The 17,498-nt window shown below is 36.9% G+C and overlaps 1 protein-coding gene across 1 annotated transcript; it reads left to right on the forward strand.

The window, feature by feature from the left end:
* The first annotated feature begins 970 nt into the window (after window positions 1-970).
* LOC113237945 (chorion peroxidase) lies at window positions 971-16,436 on the forward strand. Its single transcript, XM_026474663.1, has 14 exons — window positions 971-974; window positions 1,354-1,529; window positions 1,930-2,068; window positions 2,167-2,313; window positions 4,545-4,718; window positions 5,196-5,392; window positions 5,951-6,137; window positions 8,807-9,004; window positions 9,142-9,286; window positions 9,648-9,807; window positions 10,846-11,004; window positions 14,137-14,341; window positions 15,275-15,389; window positions 15,940-16,436. The coding sequence occupies exons 1-14, from the start codon at window positions 971-973 to the stop codon at window positions 16,007-16,009; spliced, it is 2,076 nt and encodes a 691-aa protein (XP_026330448.1). The 3' UTR covers window positions 16,010-16,436.
* Window positions 16,437-17,498: the final 1,062 nt, after the last annotated feature.

Here is a 17,498-nt window from a genome sequence, read left to right on the forward strand (position 1 = left end):
ACTGATACTTATATTTTTAAATTAGGAATAACTTAAGTAAATTCCTTTTTCTTGTTTATTCCTTATTGAAAGTTATCATTTTATTTGAGCATAACTTAAGCAAACGTCAACAAGATTATTCCTTTTTACAAGTGTACGTATTTGACTACTAAAAACACTGGTAAAATTACGATTTAGGAACGCACTTTTAGAAAAAAAACTTTTGCAATATAACAAAATGGCGGAAAGTTTTAGTACTATTCTATTTTTGTTGTTATATTTACCTTACTTTCAAAAAAAAAATGTTCAAAAATATTTTACTAACAACTTAATAAGGTAGGCAAATACGGAAAAATGCAGTTATGTTATTAATGCAAGAATGAAAAAATATCAAAATAGAATTACACTGGAGGGTTCCTGTTTAATACCCTGCTGAAGGCAGAACAGGTTAGAAAAGGTTTCTATAAGCAACCAAATCTAACTTTTTACAGCACTGCCATTTTATAATTTATTTATCATTGTTACTATTAGACGATCAATATTAAATCATAAATAAATAGCGCCACCTATTCGTCAACAATATACTGTTTACAATACAACGCCATCTACTGGTAAGTACGGCTAATGAGTGGATACCCTGCCTGCAGAGTTGTTCCCCGAGCTATAACTCGGACTTTTTCAAGGCGAGAGTGAATAGGCATTATTTAGGAGTGCATGCTACATCGTCGACCTCGTCGGCTATTTCTACCAGGTGAAATGGAGGTCAAATGCACACTTTTTGCTTATTAAAAAAAGGTTAAGTATTTAATAGTTACTGGTGCATTATATTAATAATTATTATAATATGTTTGAATAAGCTTTAGATTGGTTTTGGTAGATGAGGCTAATGGCACACATCGCCTTTTAAATTTAATCGATTCGATACAACCTCAAACGGCTTTGGTTGATGCCGCATAGCAGTAACAATTTTGAATTAATAACTTTGGAAAAAATGTGTAATAAAACTGCTATTTTGCACTGATTACTTATACGGTGTGAAAACACGATTCCTAAAACTTGTCACGATAGAAAAAAAAACAAATTTACCGTGAAATTCGTCACTGAGATTCACACGACCGTGTTTGCATTCTGCAAAGTCGTAAAAAATCATACTATGAAAATGTTCACGAGTTAAATTCATGGTGATGTAGACAACCAATTTCTAAAATGACGCCACAATGTAAAAGCAAGTGACGGTCAGATGAAACAAACTGTATTCTACAGCCAAAGGGTTCCATTTGCAAATGTTCTAATTTTTTAAATATTGTTTATGTAAGTGGTTAGCTCCAGAAAATTATAGTGCCCAGTATAAATTTCTTAAAACTTTCTTTATAGCGGAATCTGACCTTAAGCTCCGGTCGTCATCATCAGTCAGCATTGAAGACGCGAAGTCCGCTCATCACCAGTCACATTTGAAGCTAGCGAAGTGGATGAACAAAGCTGATCAACTGCTGCAGAAGCCAGAGCATACTCTTGTCAATGTCAGCTCGCCCAGCTTTGCACACCATTTGGTAAGAACCACTTTCATGATTGCCCTAGTTATTTTGTAAAGTTCCCAACTCGAAGGATACAGCTTCTTAAATAAGAGTTCGTCCAGGAAAATACTGCCACCTTTTCTACTTCGTTCTGGTTTTCAAAGGCAAGACACATGGAACTTTTTAACGTATGTCTGAGGGTGACGACGCAGTGGCAGTTGCTTTCAAATCTTTGCGATTTAAAGCTATAAGTGGCATTGCAACTGTTATGGACAGGCGTTTCGCTTACCACCAGACACAGGACTTGTTCGTCTCGTAGCTTAAAAAAATCTATCTATTTAATTTTGCGAAATCCATGTTTATTTGATAATCTTGATTCTCTTATATTTATTAACAACTACCGACTGTTTGGAAATAGTTTATTGTCGCTTTGCAGTCATTAGTCACGCATGACAAGCGTGCAGAGGAGCTGGGTCGCGGCGGTCTACTCAATCTTTTCGCTGCACAACAGCTAAAGGCACGACAGGCCGTTTCCGACGACGAGCTGGCTTTGGATCTAACTGATCACACTGAGGGTAAGATGTTTAAATTACGTCAAGGATGTTAATATAGTCTTGATCATTTTGGGAATTACGAAAGCATTTATGACAGCATACTACACGGTGTTGTCCAGGTCCATTTTGCCCCCCACCACCGCGCTGTCCCAGTCCACAAAGCCGGTACCGAAACATAGGCGGCGAATGCAACAACCCTGCCTTTTCCACATGGGGCGCTGTCAACACCGGGTTTGAAAGGCTCCTACCTCCTGATTACAGTGATGGTAAGAAAACCATTTAAATAAGTCGTATTTTCGTCCAAACCATAGCTTAGTAGCAATAGAGTTCCTTGTGAAAGAGCTCGTTCAGGGAAGTACTGCTACCTTACCTATTTCTGCTGTCAAGCAGTAATGTGGGCAATAGTGAGCCTTCCGGTTTTGAAGGGTAAGGACGCTGGTGAAATTATAGGCATATGGGACTTGTCAACTTACGATCCTCTAACTCCTCATATCTTTGTGATTCAAAGCACTAAGTGGCACTGCAACTGTTATGTACAGGCATGTCGCTGTCCACCATCATTATAAAATAGTTACGTATCCCCAGTTTGACATTACTCTATTTTTACCTGCATATCATTTAAGAGTGATGGTAGCCCATGAAAGAGAAGTTGCTTCTCTATTAATGGCCTTATTCAGAGTGGCGGCAGATGCGGGTGTGGGCGCGGGTGAGTGTAAATAAAATGTTCGTAGACGCTCCTTGTCGACTCATCCGTAGAACAAAGGCCTATGTGCAAGACTTATTATTCAAAAATTCAAAATTCAAAATAATCTTTATTTCATAGGTAAGCAGTATTACACTTGAAATCGTCACAATGGTTAAACTCTACCGCTCATTCGTAAGGCAGATTCCCCTGAGAAGAATGAGCAAGAAACTCTAGGGGTTGCTCTTTGTAAATAACATTTGTAAACATTCAACATTTACAATATTTATTTTTTTTATTTGAAACATCAGACATCGAGACTATCTCCATGAGCTAAACGGGTTACTACCACGGATTTTTGTCATCCAAGTACGCAGAAGTTGTATATTAACCTTTGGTATAAAGTTTTTGTTTCACTATACTAAACCTCGTGAAAGGCATATTTTGTATATCAACCGGAATCTTGTTATTGAAGCGTATACATTGCCCCTTAAATGATTTATTGACTTTGTGAAGACGACTATCAAGAAAAGCTAGTTTATTTTTCTTCCTCGTATTAATGTTATGTCTGTCACTATTTTTCATAAAGAAATTACTATTCTTTTTAACATAAATTACATTTTCATAAATGTACTGTGAGGCTAGTATATCTAAGAATGTTAATTTCCTTAAACTTATCTCTCAAAGATACTTTGGGGCCCAGATTGTAAATTGCCCTAACTGCACGTTTCTGCAGGACAAAGATTCTATTGATATCGGCGGCATTACCCCAAAGCAAAATGCCGTATGTTATTAGACTGTGAAAGTAGCTGAAGTAAACCAATTTAGCGGTTTCGACGTCTGAAAGTTTCCTTATTTTTTTAATTGCGTACACTGCAGAGCCGAGCCGTTATGATAACTTACTTATATGGGGACCCCATTGCAATTTAGCATCTAACGTTATACCTAGAAATACAACTGTATCCACAAGAATCATGTTTTCGTTTCTAACTACAATGTTTGTAACCGTCTCTCTAACATTGGGTAATGTAAATTTCACACAATTTGTTTTTTTCTCATTAAGGAGTAGGTTAACAGCAAACCAATCAACTATCAATATTCTTAGGACAGTGCACAATTAGTTAGTTGTTCTTCTGTGGATACCAGATCAACCGTTATTCGATTTTATATTTCCGAAACGAAATAAGATACAAAAATTCTGAAAACCCCGATATCGATATGTCTTAGTTTGAATAACGCGATTATGTGTTTGTCCTATTTTCACTGTATAATCACGTCGCACTCTGTTCTTTGGAAGAGTCGTATTCACAGAGGTCTATACCAGTCCGCCTATACGTTTCACAGTGCTTGGTTTAGCATATGTTTGCGATTACGACGTGTGGATATACCCCCTCGTAGCCGATTCGGCACTGTGAAAGAGAAGACGCCAAATCATCCGCCGTCACGCCCGCGCCTGCACTCTGAATGAGCCCAAAGGATGGCCCATTCGAATCCTTGTGGTGGCGTTCATCCATTAATTTTTCTAAATTGTGTATACTGGGAAAGTTTTGTATTGCACAAACTGTCGCTAATGGTGAACGAAAATGTATGCCAAAGATGGTTGACAAACGTTGGAAAATATGTGAAGCCCCGAAGTTGCATTCGGTCAGCGTAGCAAACTAAGACCTCAGCCCCCTAGTGGATACACATGCCTAGGAGAGGGACGTATATGGGGTCAATGATGATGATCATTGTACTGGGTTAAAATTTTAAGAATAATTTATAGATTGCTACGAAATTAGTAACAATCTGATACTTTGGTTTCATAATTTGCAGGTATATGGGCTATAAAAGCTTCCACCTCAGGGCTCCCACTGCCGTCGCCCCGTTGGATCAGTAACTCTTTGATTCTGGAGGGCAACTTCCCCAGCATCTCCCACAGCCTCATGTTCATGCAGTTTGGACAGTTTATCGCCCACGATATTAGCGCAGGCGTGGTTTTTACTATTGGTAAGCTGTTTAATCAACTTGATTCAAAGAATTAACACAGTTAAGTGACAAGTTGAGCAGGTTATATGACTCGCAGAACTGACAACTGAGGGGTAAGAAGGCTGATATTAGTGTAGTGTAGTGTAGGGAACTAAAAGGTGAAGAGCACGACGACCTAGGCTAATGACCCGACGAACGAAATCATCGATTGTAAGTCTAACTAGTTATATGATCTTCGTTGTCCACTAGAAATTAGGTTTTTTAAGTGCGCATTTGACCTTCATCTCATATGATGAACAGTGGTGGTAAGGTCAACGATGGAACTAACAAACCTAAATAATGCCTATTCACTCTCTACACTTCGTGCGAATCCTTGGAATGTCTACAATATAGAGGTGGAACCCCAGCCTACGTCTACTCCCCCGATGATGAAAAGGAGATTAGTTGCGATATGTCGTTATGAGAATCAAGTTATCCTATAACTAATCGTGGTTTTAGGCAACGGCAGCGCAATATCCTGCTGCTCTAACGAAGGCGAAGGGTTCCTCCCTCCAGAGCTGCAGCATTGGGCTTGTGCACCCATCTCAGCAGACCCTAAAGACGCTTTTTATGGACAGTTTGGACACAAGTGCCTCAACTTTGTTAGAACTCAAATTGCGCCTGCCAGTGATTGCTCAGTTGGATATGCCAAACAGGTATGTAGATTTGCTTCGCGATTTCTTGTTCTACGTAATTCTTTTAGTTAGTTATTGGTGCAAGACTGTTAAGCCAAAAAACGAAATTTTCTATGTTCAAACCCATGATCAAGGCAAAGGTCCCTTCAGAATATATAACTACCGTCATTGCATAGTTAAAATATCGCGCTTTATATTCTCATTACAGTTTTTTGCATGTGTTCTAACGTTACCTTTTTATACTAAAGTACCACCACGGTAAGTAATGTGGTAACAATAATAGGATAGATCTGATTCCCTCGCAAAATTTTAAAGATTTAAGTCCAGGTAAATACAGACTACAGATAGAAGTCCGAATCCTGATTCGGACATAGGAATGCACTTTTCTGTCTAATTTCGATTATCTCTTCGGGACAACCTTGAGATAAAGTATTAGAAGCCGCAAAGGGGTGAAATTAAAGAATATATTTTAATAATAATTTCACTTTTTTATAAAAACAAGCACTTGTACATCCTTTGCAGTTACTTTGCTACGTAACGTACTTTTTAAATTCTTTACTGACAGTGCAAATATTCTAGATGAACGGTGCTACCCATTTCCCGGATCTCTCCCACCTATACGGCAGCACTGAAGAAAAGTCAAAGGCATTAAGAGCTCCAGGAGGCTTGCTGAAAGCCTTCAATGATTATGGAAGAGAACTGCCTCCGCTGACGTCAAGAGAGGAGTGTCTTGCTGTGAAGGAAGGAGCTGCTTGTTTTGATTCTGGTAATTACTTTAGCCAGTGGTGTTTCAGTAAGTGCTGTAATGTTTGACGGTTGCCAGTCAAACTGTTCTTGAAGTAAGAAAAAAATGTTCACAGAACCTGAGTTGCCGCCGATTTTAATACAGGACACCTGTAACGGCACAGCAGCTTAGAATTGGACTGTTTTATACGCTCGAGCAGTTTGTTGTATATTTTTATTGATAATTTTAATTTTGATTATTTTCGTATCTTGTTGGGTATTCTTGCACTTGCAGAGAGTTACATTTACGTGGGGTGCACTATAAGTTTCCGAAATGAATAAGAAAAAAATACTATAAATGGTCAGAAATGAATTTATTGTTTCTCAAAATATTCTCGGTTAGCGTTAATGCCAAACAAAACATGCCACTCCTCCGTGACAATCTCTGAAACATATTTTTCATACTCTTCGACAGCCTCTTCAGGTAATGAAAATTTGTGACCGCGTGACTGGGTCACATATTTTTTGGAAATAAATAAAAGTCATAAGGTGTCAACCACAGAGCACATAGTGGTGTCAACGTTGTTCACCTTCATAAATTCATTTGTCTGTCTGGCCGTATGAGAACTTTCATTATCCCGGTGCAAGATTATACGGTGTTTACGGTTATTTTTACGGAGTTTCTCAATAACGTCCGACAAACAAATGATCGTATACCGATCACTATTCACGGTACAACGATTCTCCAAAGCAACAGTGTCACAAGCCACGTGTCCAGTTTTATTCAAAAAAGAAGCAATCATTCGCTTAGAGGCACTTTGAACGTGCGCCGCTTTGGTTGGTTTCGGCTCATCTCGAAAGACCCATACGCTCGATTGCTGCTTTGTTTTGGGATCGTGACTATAAATCCATGTTTCGTCACCTGTTACTATATCCCACACCAAATTTGACGCCCCTTCGTTGAATCTGGTAAGCATGGCATTGCACCAAGTGACGCGATCCGTTTTTTGAGCCTCAGTCAAATTGTGTGGGATCTACCGAGAGCACAGCTTTTTCACACCCAAATGTTTGTGTAGTATTGATTGTATTTGATACCCGAATCTCATGGTATGTCATATGCTTGTCTGTTTTGATCATACGGCGCACAGCATCGATATTTTTGTTGTTCACAGCAGTGAACGGGCAACCATCACGAAATTCGTCACTGAGATTCACACGACCGCGTTTGAATTCTACAAACCAGCTATAAATAGTCGTCTTACATGGTGCTTCATCGCCAAAAGCAGTTTGAAGCCTAGCGAAGCTCCGCTGAGCCGTTAAATTACACTTAAAGTCGTAGAAAATTATACTATGAAAATTTTCACGAGTTAAATTCATGGTGATGTAGACAACCAATTTCTAAAATGACGCCACAATGTAAAAACAAGTGACAGTCAGATGGAACAAATGTGTGATTCTACAGCCAAAGAGTTCCAGTTTCAAATGTTGTAATTACTTTTTAAATATTGTTTATATAAGTGGATAGTTCCGGAAACTTATAGTGCGACCTATGTATAAAAATTCATGTTAAGAAGAGACGCTTTCGTAACAAATAACGCTAGACGTAATGTTAAAACTATGAACAAAAATAACTAGCCAGTTCATGAAAAACGTCTTCACAAAGTTACAAATAAGCTTCTACATATAATAAGAGTCCTGTTGATATTTAAATTTCGTCACAAGTTTTAAAATTGTCGTTAAACAAAACCGTTACGCAAAATTGTTACAAGGTATAATGGTCCGTTTAAGGCCTTCAAATTGTTTTCTTCAAATAAATATTGTAAATATGACACAATATTTAGTTACAAAATGCAACTCCCAGAGTTTCTTAATTATTATTCTCAGTGTGATCTGGCTTACGAATAAGTTAATTTTAGTAACAGTAGAGTTTCTTGTGAAAGAGTTCGTCCAAGGAAGTACTGCCACCTTACCTATTTCTGCCGCCAAGCAGTAATGCGAGCATTACTGCGTTCCGGTTTGAAAGGGTGTGCGCGGCCGACGCGCGTTTCAGAGTAGCAGGGTTCATATAAACTCGTACATTACAAATATTCCCGCACCCGAACGCTTCCGAGGCCATCTCTGTATGACCAGACCATAAGGGTGCTGGTGAATTTACAGGCACATAGGTCTTGTCAACTTACGTCTCAGGATGACGGGCGTAGTAGCAGTGCCCCTAAGATCTTTGCGATTTAAAGCTCTAAATGGCACTGGAACTGTTATGGATAGTCGCGGCGCTTATCACAAGGTGCAAGACCTGTTTGTCACTGGGTATAAAAAAGTAGTCAATTGGAAGATTTTGAGTGTTTTTTCTGAGCTATGAAAGACAGATAATTGGACTTAGCAGATTAGCAGGTGTAATTTATCCAAATAATTTGTCAATCAAACACAGTTATATGAATCTCATTGCATGTCACAATGGTTGGCTGCCAAGATATTCAATTTCTTTTTTAAATTACTTAACTAGTTTGGTCAATCTCGAACAATCTTTCGACCCGCCTGGATATGCACCAGCGACTTCAGCATACCAGGACGATCAAACCGGGTCGAATTCTTCTTAGTATTCGATTTTTGTATTAATATTATAAAAAAACACGTTACTTTTTATGATATTCTATAATGTTCGTTGTATAAATGGATGAGACTTATAAAACGACTGTTCATATCCTTTGTCAGGAGACAACCACGGCAACCAAATCATCTCACTAACAGTCCTGCATACACTGTGGACTCGAGAACACAACCGCATTGCACGCGCTTTGGCTCGAATCAATCCAAATTGGAACGAAGAGACTGTCTTCTGGGAGGCCAGAAGGATAGTACAGGCAGAGTTCCAGCACATTATTTACAATGAATGGCTACCATTATTATTGGGTAATTATAATCTGTTCAGTCCTTTTTTTTCGGATATTTATGGATGCGTGACATTGTGAACGCTATTGTTATTATAATGATTTTAACTAAGGAATTCAGATCAATGACACACAGTAAATACATTTTCTTTGTCCCAGGTCCCCGACTAATCCAGCTGTTTACCCTGGCTCCATCTCTCGGTTACTCTACGGCGTATGATCCTCACGTTAACCCATCGCTCACTGCAGAGTTCTCCACAGCCGCCATGCGATTCGGACATTCCCTTGTCGATGGGAAGATCACGTAAGCAAATTGCGTCTAAGGTTCAGAAGTAAACCCCTCAAGTTGTCGTAAACGTTGAGTTCACTAACATAATATGATAAACAAACCTAATTTTGAAAACCAATACAAAAATCTGCAACAAGCACGTAGAAAAATGCGTTTCGTGATATAGCGTCTAGCACGTTTTGCTAGAAGACGTTGGTTCAAATCCAGCTGAATAGAAGGGATTTTGGAGGAAGTAAAATAAAAGAAATATTATAACAAACCTAATTTTTTAGTTATAACAAACACATAGCCTCTGTGCTTCATTTGGGGCCTGTTGGGTTGTCGAGAACAAGGCCAACTAGTCAAGAAGTTTTCATTATTAACCTCTGTTCTTTAGGGTTCCCAATGCAAAGACAGGTGACGTATACGAGACTATATCCATTCCCGAAGTGATGTTCCAGCCGTCGAGGTTACGGCTGAGACATTTCCTGGACCGTATACTCACTGGGTTGGCTTGGCAGCCTATGCAGAGCGTTGATCCCTTTGTTACAGAAGGAGTAAGTATTATTTTTAACTTCGAACTGAATTCGAACCGACGTCTTCTAGCCAGGGCTTGGTAGCTATAAAGTTACGTAACTGGGTTACGAAATACTTTCATAGATTTCTCATAGATGGCGCTACGGCTAAAAAGTCGTTGAAACCGAACACAAAGATCCGACAAACAAGCACATAGAAAAATTCGTAAGGTCCGTTACTTCGTTCCGTGGCTTAATTGGCATGGCGTCTGCCACGGTTTGCTAGAAGACGTCGGTTCGAATCCAGCCGGATCGAAAGAATTTTTGTATTAATATATTAACAAACTAATGGAATAATTTCAATGTCAAGTCAATACAAATTTAGTATTTAATTAGTTAAGAGTTCAAAAATTACGTTACACTTTTAACAAAGTACAATATGACGACTAGTGTATCTCTAGTTTGTATATATTCCCATAACCTAGATACTATCTACTAATACTAGATACGAAATACTAATTCCTGTTTCTGATAAGAAAAATCAATATTTAGGTGCTACACGTGATATTGGAACTCTGGGTATATGGTGAAGTCTCAGCACTTAAGAGACCAACGGACTTTCACAAGACACCTCGCCTTTCTTACGCGGGATATTTCCTTATGTCCGTATGAATTGCGTTTGGGGGTTTTTAATTTTCATTGCGAGATCGCCGTAGGTGCATGATACGAGGAATTGCTTCCTCGTATTTCGCTTTCGGTTCCGTATACTTAACCCAGGAAGCTCTTTGGTTCGGTTGTTCTATCTACCGGTTTGTAGAACTAATGAATGTTGTGTCTCGTGTTTGCTGCATCTAGACATATTTTTTTTAGTTCCTAGCAAAGTACAAATTTGCCTTTTAAAATACATGCTATAAATAAATATTTGCTTGGCGGCAGAATTACGTAAGGTTTTCACAAGGAGTTCTACTACAACTTAAAAAAATATTTTTATTAATTTTTTTGTTCAAATTTGTGTATTTTGCATGTCAAATAAAGCCGATTTTATTTCTTTTTTATTAATTTTATTTTATGATTTCGCAGCTAACCCGTTACTTGTTTCACGGCGGCAACCCGTTCGGTATAGACTTGGCCTCAATTAACATACAGCGCAGCCGGGATTGGGGTGTTCGCTCGTATAACGAATACCGTCGACTCAGTGGTGTGCAGCCTTACTTGGACTTTGAACAATTTAGCCCAAATGTATGTCAAATACTAATATTTAATTGTTTTATAATACTAAGTGACGTATGATGACTGATGCAGTTTATTGTGTAATACTAAGTGACGTATGATTACGTTTCAGTATGATGCAGTTTATTGGGTAGTTAATGTATTACAAAGGTCTGCGATAAGAAGTTTCTCTGAGCTAGCTGTAGTATTTTTTGTGCTGGTTAAAAAGTCCATATGAAATTTACACTTTTAAAGTTTTTCTTACATTCAAACAAACTATGTTATTCAGTATTTTAACTCTATATTAAATATCAATTATTTATGCTCATAAGTTATTTTAGGTATACTATACTTGTTCTATTTAGAACTAAAAAAAAATTGGTATATGTAAGTACCTATTTTTTCGGTTTTCTTGTAAAATTTCGAGGTAAGTTTAGATTTTATTTTCTATCGTGATCATTTTTAGCAATCATGTTTTCACACCGTATAGTAATCAGAGTATACCCTCAATTTTGCTACATATTTTTCCAAATTAATTAATTGAACACTTTCAGTGTTATGCTTAATGAACCAAAGCCATTTGAGTTTGTATAGACTCTTAGTAACGTAAACAACGTAAGTTTAGAATGGTAACATGACTAGACTTTCTCGTTGCATTGTTGTGTTTTTGTTCTATGATGCGCAACAGGATACCAAAAGAAGTTTTGATGGAAAGCGAAAATTTTCCTACAAAGATTTTATAATCATTTTATATCATTTTTATATATATTTTTATGTAGTTAACTAAGAGTGAAATTAAAACAAAAATAGTGTTTTGTTCATTTTTCTTACAAACAAACCTTACGTGTGTTGACTTCTTCCAAACACTCCAATAAAACGCCGTATTAACCAAACTGATTTATTAAATTATCTATTCCTCCAACATATTAGACATATTAGAACTTTTAAAATATACTCAACAAAATTTGTAACCACAAAATACCGTTATAATTCCTGACCAATCTAACTTTAACATAGACACGAATGCATAAATTTTTCTTTCACTTAAAGACATTGCCTCGTAAATCCCTTCTTTTTCAATTCCCGCCATTTTTCGCAAGTAGGGAACTTTAAAAGCAATGTCATTGGCTAGTCGAACCGGTAGATAAAGTGTTCGGACCAATCACAATCAAGACCGACACGCCATCTACACGGTAACATTTCGGAAACCTAATAATATCAATTAACAAACTTTTTAAATTAATATATGGAATAAGCTTATTAACCCTTATAATATTTAAATAAATAATAATGAAAATATTTTTTCTATTTTACGATTATATATTTCTTACACGCGATAGAAAAAATCTAGTGTTATTCTTGAAAATGTGCATAAAAATTGGTTAACAACAATAAATCGTCAAAATGTTTTATGTATATAAAGATAATATGTACAAGTAGCAGTAGAACTCCTTGTGAATGAGTTCGTCCAGAGAGGTACTGCCACCTTACCTATTTCTGCCGCCAAGCAGTAATGTCATCATTACTGTGTTCCGGTTTTGAAGGATAAGGGTGCTGGTGAAATTACAGGCACACGGGACTTGTCAACTTATGTCTCAGGGTGACGGGTGCATTGGCAGTGCCCCTCAGACCTTTGCGATTTAAAGCTTTGAGTGACACTGCAACTGTTATGGACAGGCGTGTAGCTTACCATCAGGCGCACGACTTGTTCGTCCCGTCACTTGATATTATAAAAAAAACACGCAAGTGGTTAAAATACATTAAAGACTTAAATATTAGCACCAGGGCTGAATGTTGGTAGTGTTCACCCGTTGTATATCTATGCAAATATGAGCTTCTATGTCTCGCAATCTGTCCATTAACTTTTAACGTATCATTTTAAAAGTTTTGCCCGTAAACTTTATTGTCATCGAAGAAAAAACGTGCATGTGATCACAGTTATACTTTGCAATTCTATCGCATGATACATTCGGTCCATTTCTATTTAAATTCTATGGCTTTATGCACTGAACAAGTCTCAGTGAGCGCTATTTTTCCGCTCTAGTTCCCGATTTAGTTTATCTCCGTTTGTTTTGGTTTATATTGAGTATATGAAAAACAATGTTAACCAAAATTATGTTATAATTATTAATACAAAGTTTTTTTTTATAATATCAAGTGACGGGAAAACAAGTGCCTATATTTCACCAGCACCTTCAAAACCGGAAGACAGTATTGCTGACATTACTGCTTGGCGGCAGAATCAGGTAAGGTGGCAGTACTTCCCTGGACGAATTCTTTCACAAGGAGCCCTTTCGCTATTAACAACGAATACTTAGAAAAAATTCCTTCGATTCAGCTGGATTCGAACCAAAACGTCTTAAAACGTCTCACGTCTTCTAGCAAACAGTGCCAGACGCTATGCCAACTAAACCACTGAACGAAGCAACGAATCTTTCTATGTTCTTGTTGCAGGTCTTTGTTTTGATTTTTTAGCAATTATTTCACTCTATTTTTAAATCTATTTCTTCACTAACTTACAAAATTATATTGTTCGGTAACTCATATATTATTTATATATATAGGGTTTTTCAACAACAATTGTGTTTTGTAAATCAAAAAATTTTGATGACAATGATCAAATTTTTATTGTATTAAAAAAAGTAAGATTTGCCAATTATGAATGAAAAATGATATCTGATAAATGTCCACCACGACCATAGTTATAGATGTCGATTCTTTCATCAAAGTTTTTAATCACTTTTTTAATGGTTTCGTTAATTCACTTCACGAATTTTGAGTTTTAAAGCTGCTATCAACTCTATTGGCTCCGTGTAGACTCTGTCTTTAACATAACCTCATGAAAAATAATCCAGCGATGTTAAATCACATGAATCGACATCTGTAACTGTGGTCGTGGTGGACATTTAACAGATATCATTTTTCATTCATAATTGCCAAACCTTACTTTTTTTTAATACAATAAAAAATGGAATCATTGTCATCTAAATTTATTGTTTTATTTTGATTTACAAAACAAAGTTCTTGTTGAAAATGCATGGTGCAATAACGGAGTCATACTAAAATTAATATTACGGCTTACAGATTAAACGTTACATTTGTTAAACACCTTTCTTCACACTCATAATCAAATAGACTGCACTTGTGTCTTAATATGTCCAGACAGCCCAACGACTCGCCAATGTCTACTCCACACCAGAAGACATAGACCTCTGGGTGGGTGGTTTGCTAGAGGAACCAATAGAAGGCGGTGTGGTGGGGATTACATTCGCGCAGATCATCGCTGACCAGTTCTCTAGGTTGAAAAGGGGTGATCGTTATTTCTATGAATATGGACCTAATGTCAATCCTGGAGCTTTCACCCCGAGTAAGTAATGGATATACAAATAATGTCAATTATGTTCCTTACTTAACTGCATCCATGGCCTTACAACTACAGAAGTAAACATTGCAGAGTTATCATAGTCACTTAATGTTTATTCACTGTATTATTCTTAAATATCGGAATAATACAAGAATTGATTCCAGTTATGTTCCACAACTTAGATTTTAAATTTTTAAACATCGTCAAAGAGCCAGTGTAAACCGACGGACACTAAACAGAGGACACTAAATTTATCAATGTTTATTTTATGCTATTTCAATTGAAATAAGGTATAAATTTCAATGCTCTGACACCGACCGGAGTATCGTATCGCATTTCTCTCTGCGGTATTGAAAAGCATGCTAGATGATACCGCTGTGGGAGGCGGTCCACCACCGGTATGAACCGGAAACTTTTGACTGCATTATCGCTTCTAAAAGGGATTAAAATCCGAGCGTCGGGTGGCATATTGGTGGATGCCGCTGCATTCCAACGGACTTTACCGTACACTGGTGGACTCTCGCGGTCTCGTAAGGGATATCCCTTATCAGTGTCACCATCTAAAAAACTTTTTTTTATATAATACCAGGTGACGGCACGATCAAGTCGTGCACCTGGTGGTAAGCGACACGTCTATCCATAACAGTTACAGTGCCACTCGAAGCTTTAAATTGCAAAGATCTAAGAGGCACTGCCACTGCTCCCGTCACCCTGAGACATAAATTGACAAATCCCATGTGCCTGTAACTTCACCGGCACCTTTACCCTTCCGAACTGGAATGCAGTAACGATTACATTACTTGTTGGCGGCAGAAATAGGTAGGATGGTAGTACTTCCCTGGCCAAACTCTTTTACAAGCTTCTCTACATACATATATTCGTATAGTATTTGACTCGTTTGATCTTTTTTAAATGAATATTGCTTTACTTTACTAGGTCAACTGGAAGAAATAAAGAAGGTGTCATTATCACGTATTGTGTGCGACAACAGGGATGGCATTGAGTTATTTGCACAACCGCCTAACGCCTTCCTCAGAGCTGACCTTCCGGAGTAAGTTCCATAGTTATTTTATCACTTCAACTTAAAGAATAAGCACGCCGACATTTCTTTAGCATTTTCTATTTTCATTTGCTATGAGGCTTATGGAAGACTCAGAATTAGTGGAGGGTGAAGCTGCAGAGCCTTGAGCGCCGCCGTAAAGTTGCCTGTTTATCACTATTCTACAGGATATATCACGGAGAGTGTGTAATGAACCGGGGGACTAGATGCGGGCTGGGGTTCCATCCCTATGTTAGGCTATTACCAGGATTCCCAAAAAGAGTTTCGCTTTCACATTTATATGGCGTGCGGTTAGAGAGTGAAATTCCTTGTCCGCGGACTGAGGCGAGAGTGAATAGGCATTAATTAGGTGTGCATGCTACATCGTCTCCCTCATCGCCACTTAGGTGAGAGGGTGGTCACATGCGCACTTATATTTTATATAAAAAATTTAAAAAAATCTTTACCTATAGTTAATTATTTTTTTACGACTAACAAGCCTGTGTATTCATGAACTTTTATATTGTAATTTATATGTATAAATACATTACTGTACTTCTAGGAATAAACCCGTGCCCTGCGACAGCGCTGCCATACCGGGAATGGATCTTAATAGATTTAAAATTCTTTAACTTTTAATAACTTTGGTTTCTAGCTTCAAATAATGTAACAAAAATATCAAATTGCTCTATAATAGAAAATAATTCCATGTTATACCGTAATTCTCAACTTAGTACAGAAAGAAATTGCGCAGTTTAAGATTTTGATTGTTTGGATGGAACGTTTTCAAACATTCTTTAAGCTTATCCGCTGTCAAAAGGAAACAGTATTGAATGTATTTTTGAATAGCAAATTTAGGTTAAAATTCTATAGCATTCATTTTTGTTTACTTCTTCTCTCTCTCAATTCTGCTCTTCTCTATTTTTTAAGCGTTGGCTTCTCGTACATACTTGCTTTTAATATTAATATATTACATTAGGTTGATTTTTTACAACAGCGATCTATTTCGTAATGGTTTTTTCTGATTTTGCATGTTTTGTAACCTATTGTACAAAAATTAACTGTTGTAATACATAGAACCAATTAGTTTCAATCTTCAATACACAATTAATGAAAGAACGACCTGTATATAGATAATTCATTTTAACATAAATCTTTTGACGTTTTCTTTACTTCTGTAGGAGAGGTTGTGGATTGTTGTTTGTATTTAATCGTATTCTGGATTCTCACTGAGGCCCGAACAGTGGGAGTTTAGAGTGAAAAAATATTGTACAAAACGTTAGAAGAATTATGTTTAATTGATTTTACATATTACAAGTATGTGCTCATGGAGTTTCCACGAAATTTTCTTTCTTATGAATAAATTTTTAGTTTCTTTTTTTTGCTATTTTATACACTGTAGTATTTTTCCTAAAAAACGTTATTGAATTTTATCTTAGATTATGGCATGGAATATGTACCTGATTCAATGATTTTTTCTCATAAAAAAGTCCAGGATTCGGGAGCTTGCTCAGTAGGATTTTTGACAATGGAAAAAGTTTATAGTCAAACAAACAAATTTTATGCGACTTAGGGTTGATTTCACCAAAGTGAAATAAGTCTTATTCCAACAATGATTTTGTTTCTCGATTGGCGTTTAGTTTTAAAATACAGGTCACGATCCGATGCAATCGTATCGATGGCGCTGGAATTACGATCTTAAAGTTGACTTTGCTAAGAAAAACATTAAATAAGATAATTGTAATCCAAGAATAAAACTTATTGGAATTTGGTGAAATTTACTCATAATCTTTTTGTACTACGTTGATGTTATCCAAGAATCGAAAATAACAAAAAAATGCCCAGTTTGTCTTCAAATGTCTTGTGTATTATACAGAAAATATGTTTACTATTATTCATTTAAATATTATGCGTTTTTCGACCAGTCCAGGGTTTATTTTATTAAGTAAATTCAATATAAATTTAAATAAATGAATAATATTTTATAAATGATAAGTGATAATGATGACATAATATGCTTCCTTTAGAATAGGTTTTAGCGTGTTTGTAAGAAGGTTTTATTTCGGGAGCAGGGCAATGAACGGTGGTGGTGGTGATAAAATACTTTGAAAATAATTACTA

This window comes from Hyposmocoma kahamanoa, unplaced genomic scaffold (genome assembly GCF_003589595.1).
Source record: "Hyposmocoma kahamanoa isolate Upper Pololo Valley unplaced genomic scaffold, ASM358959v1 94, whole genome shotgun sequence".
NCBI classification, from domain to species: Eukaryota; Metazoa; Arthropoda; class Insecta; order Lepidoptera; family Cosmopterigidae; genus Hyposmocoma; species Hyposmocoma kahamanoa.

Bases quoted from the DNA above. Each gene is read 5' to 3' on its own strand.
- LOC113237945 (XM_026474663.1), top strand. The intron at 4,719-5,195 runs GTAAGCTGTTTA...TCGTGGTTTTAG, and splicing joins AGGCGTGGTTTTTACTATTG to GCAACGGCAGCGCAATATCC. The intron at 9,287-9,647 runs GTAAGCAAATTG...TCTGTTCTTTAG, and splicing joins CTTGTCGATGGGAAGATCAC to GGTTCCCAATGCAAAGACAG.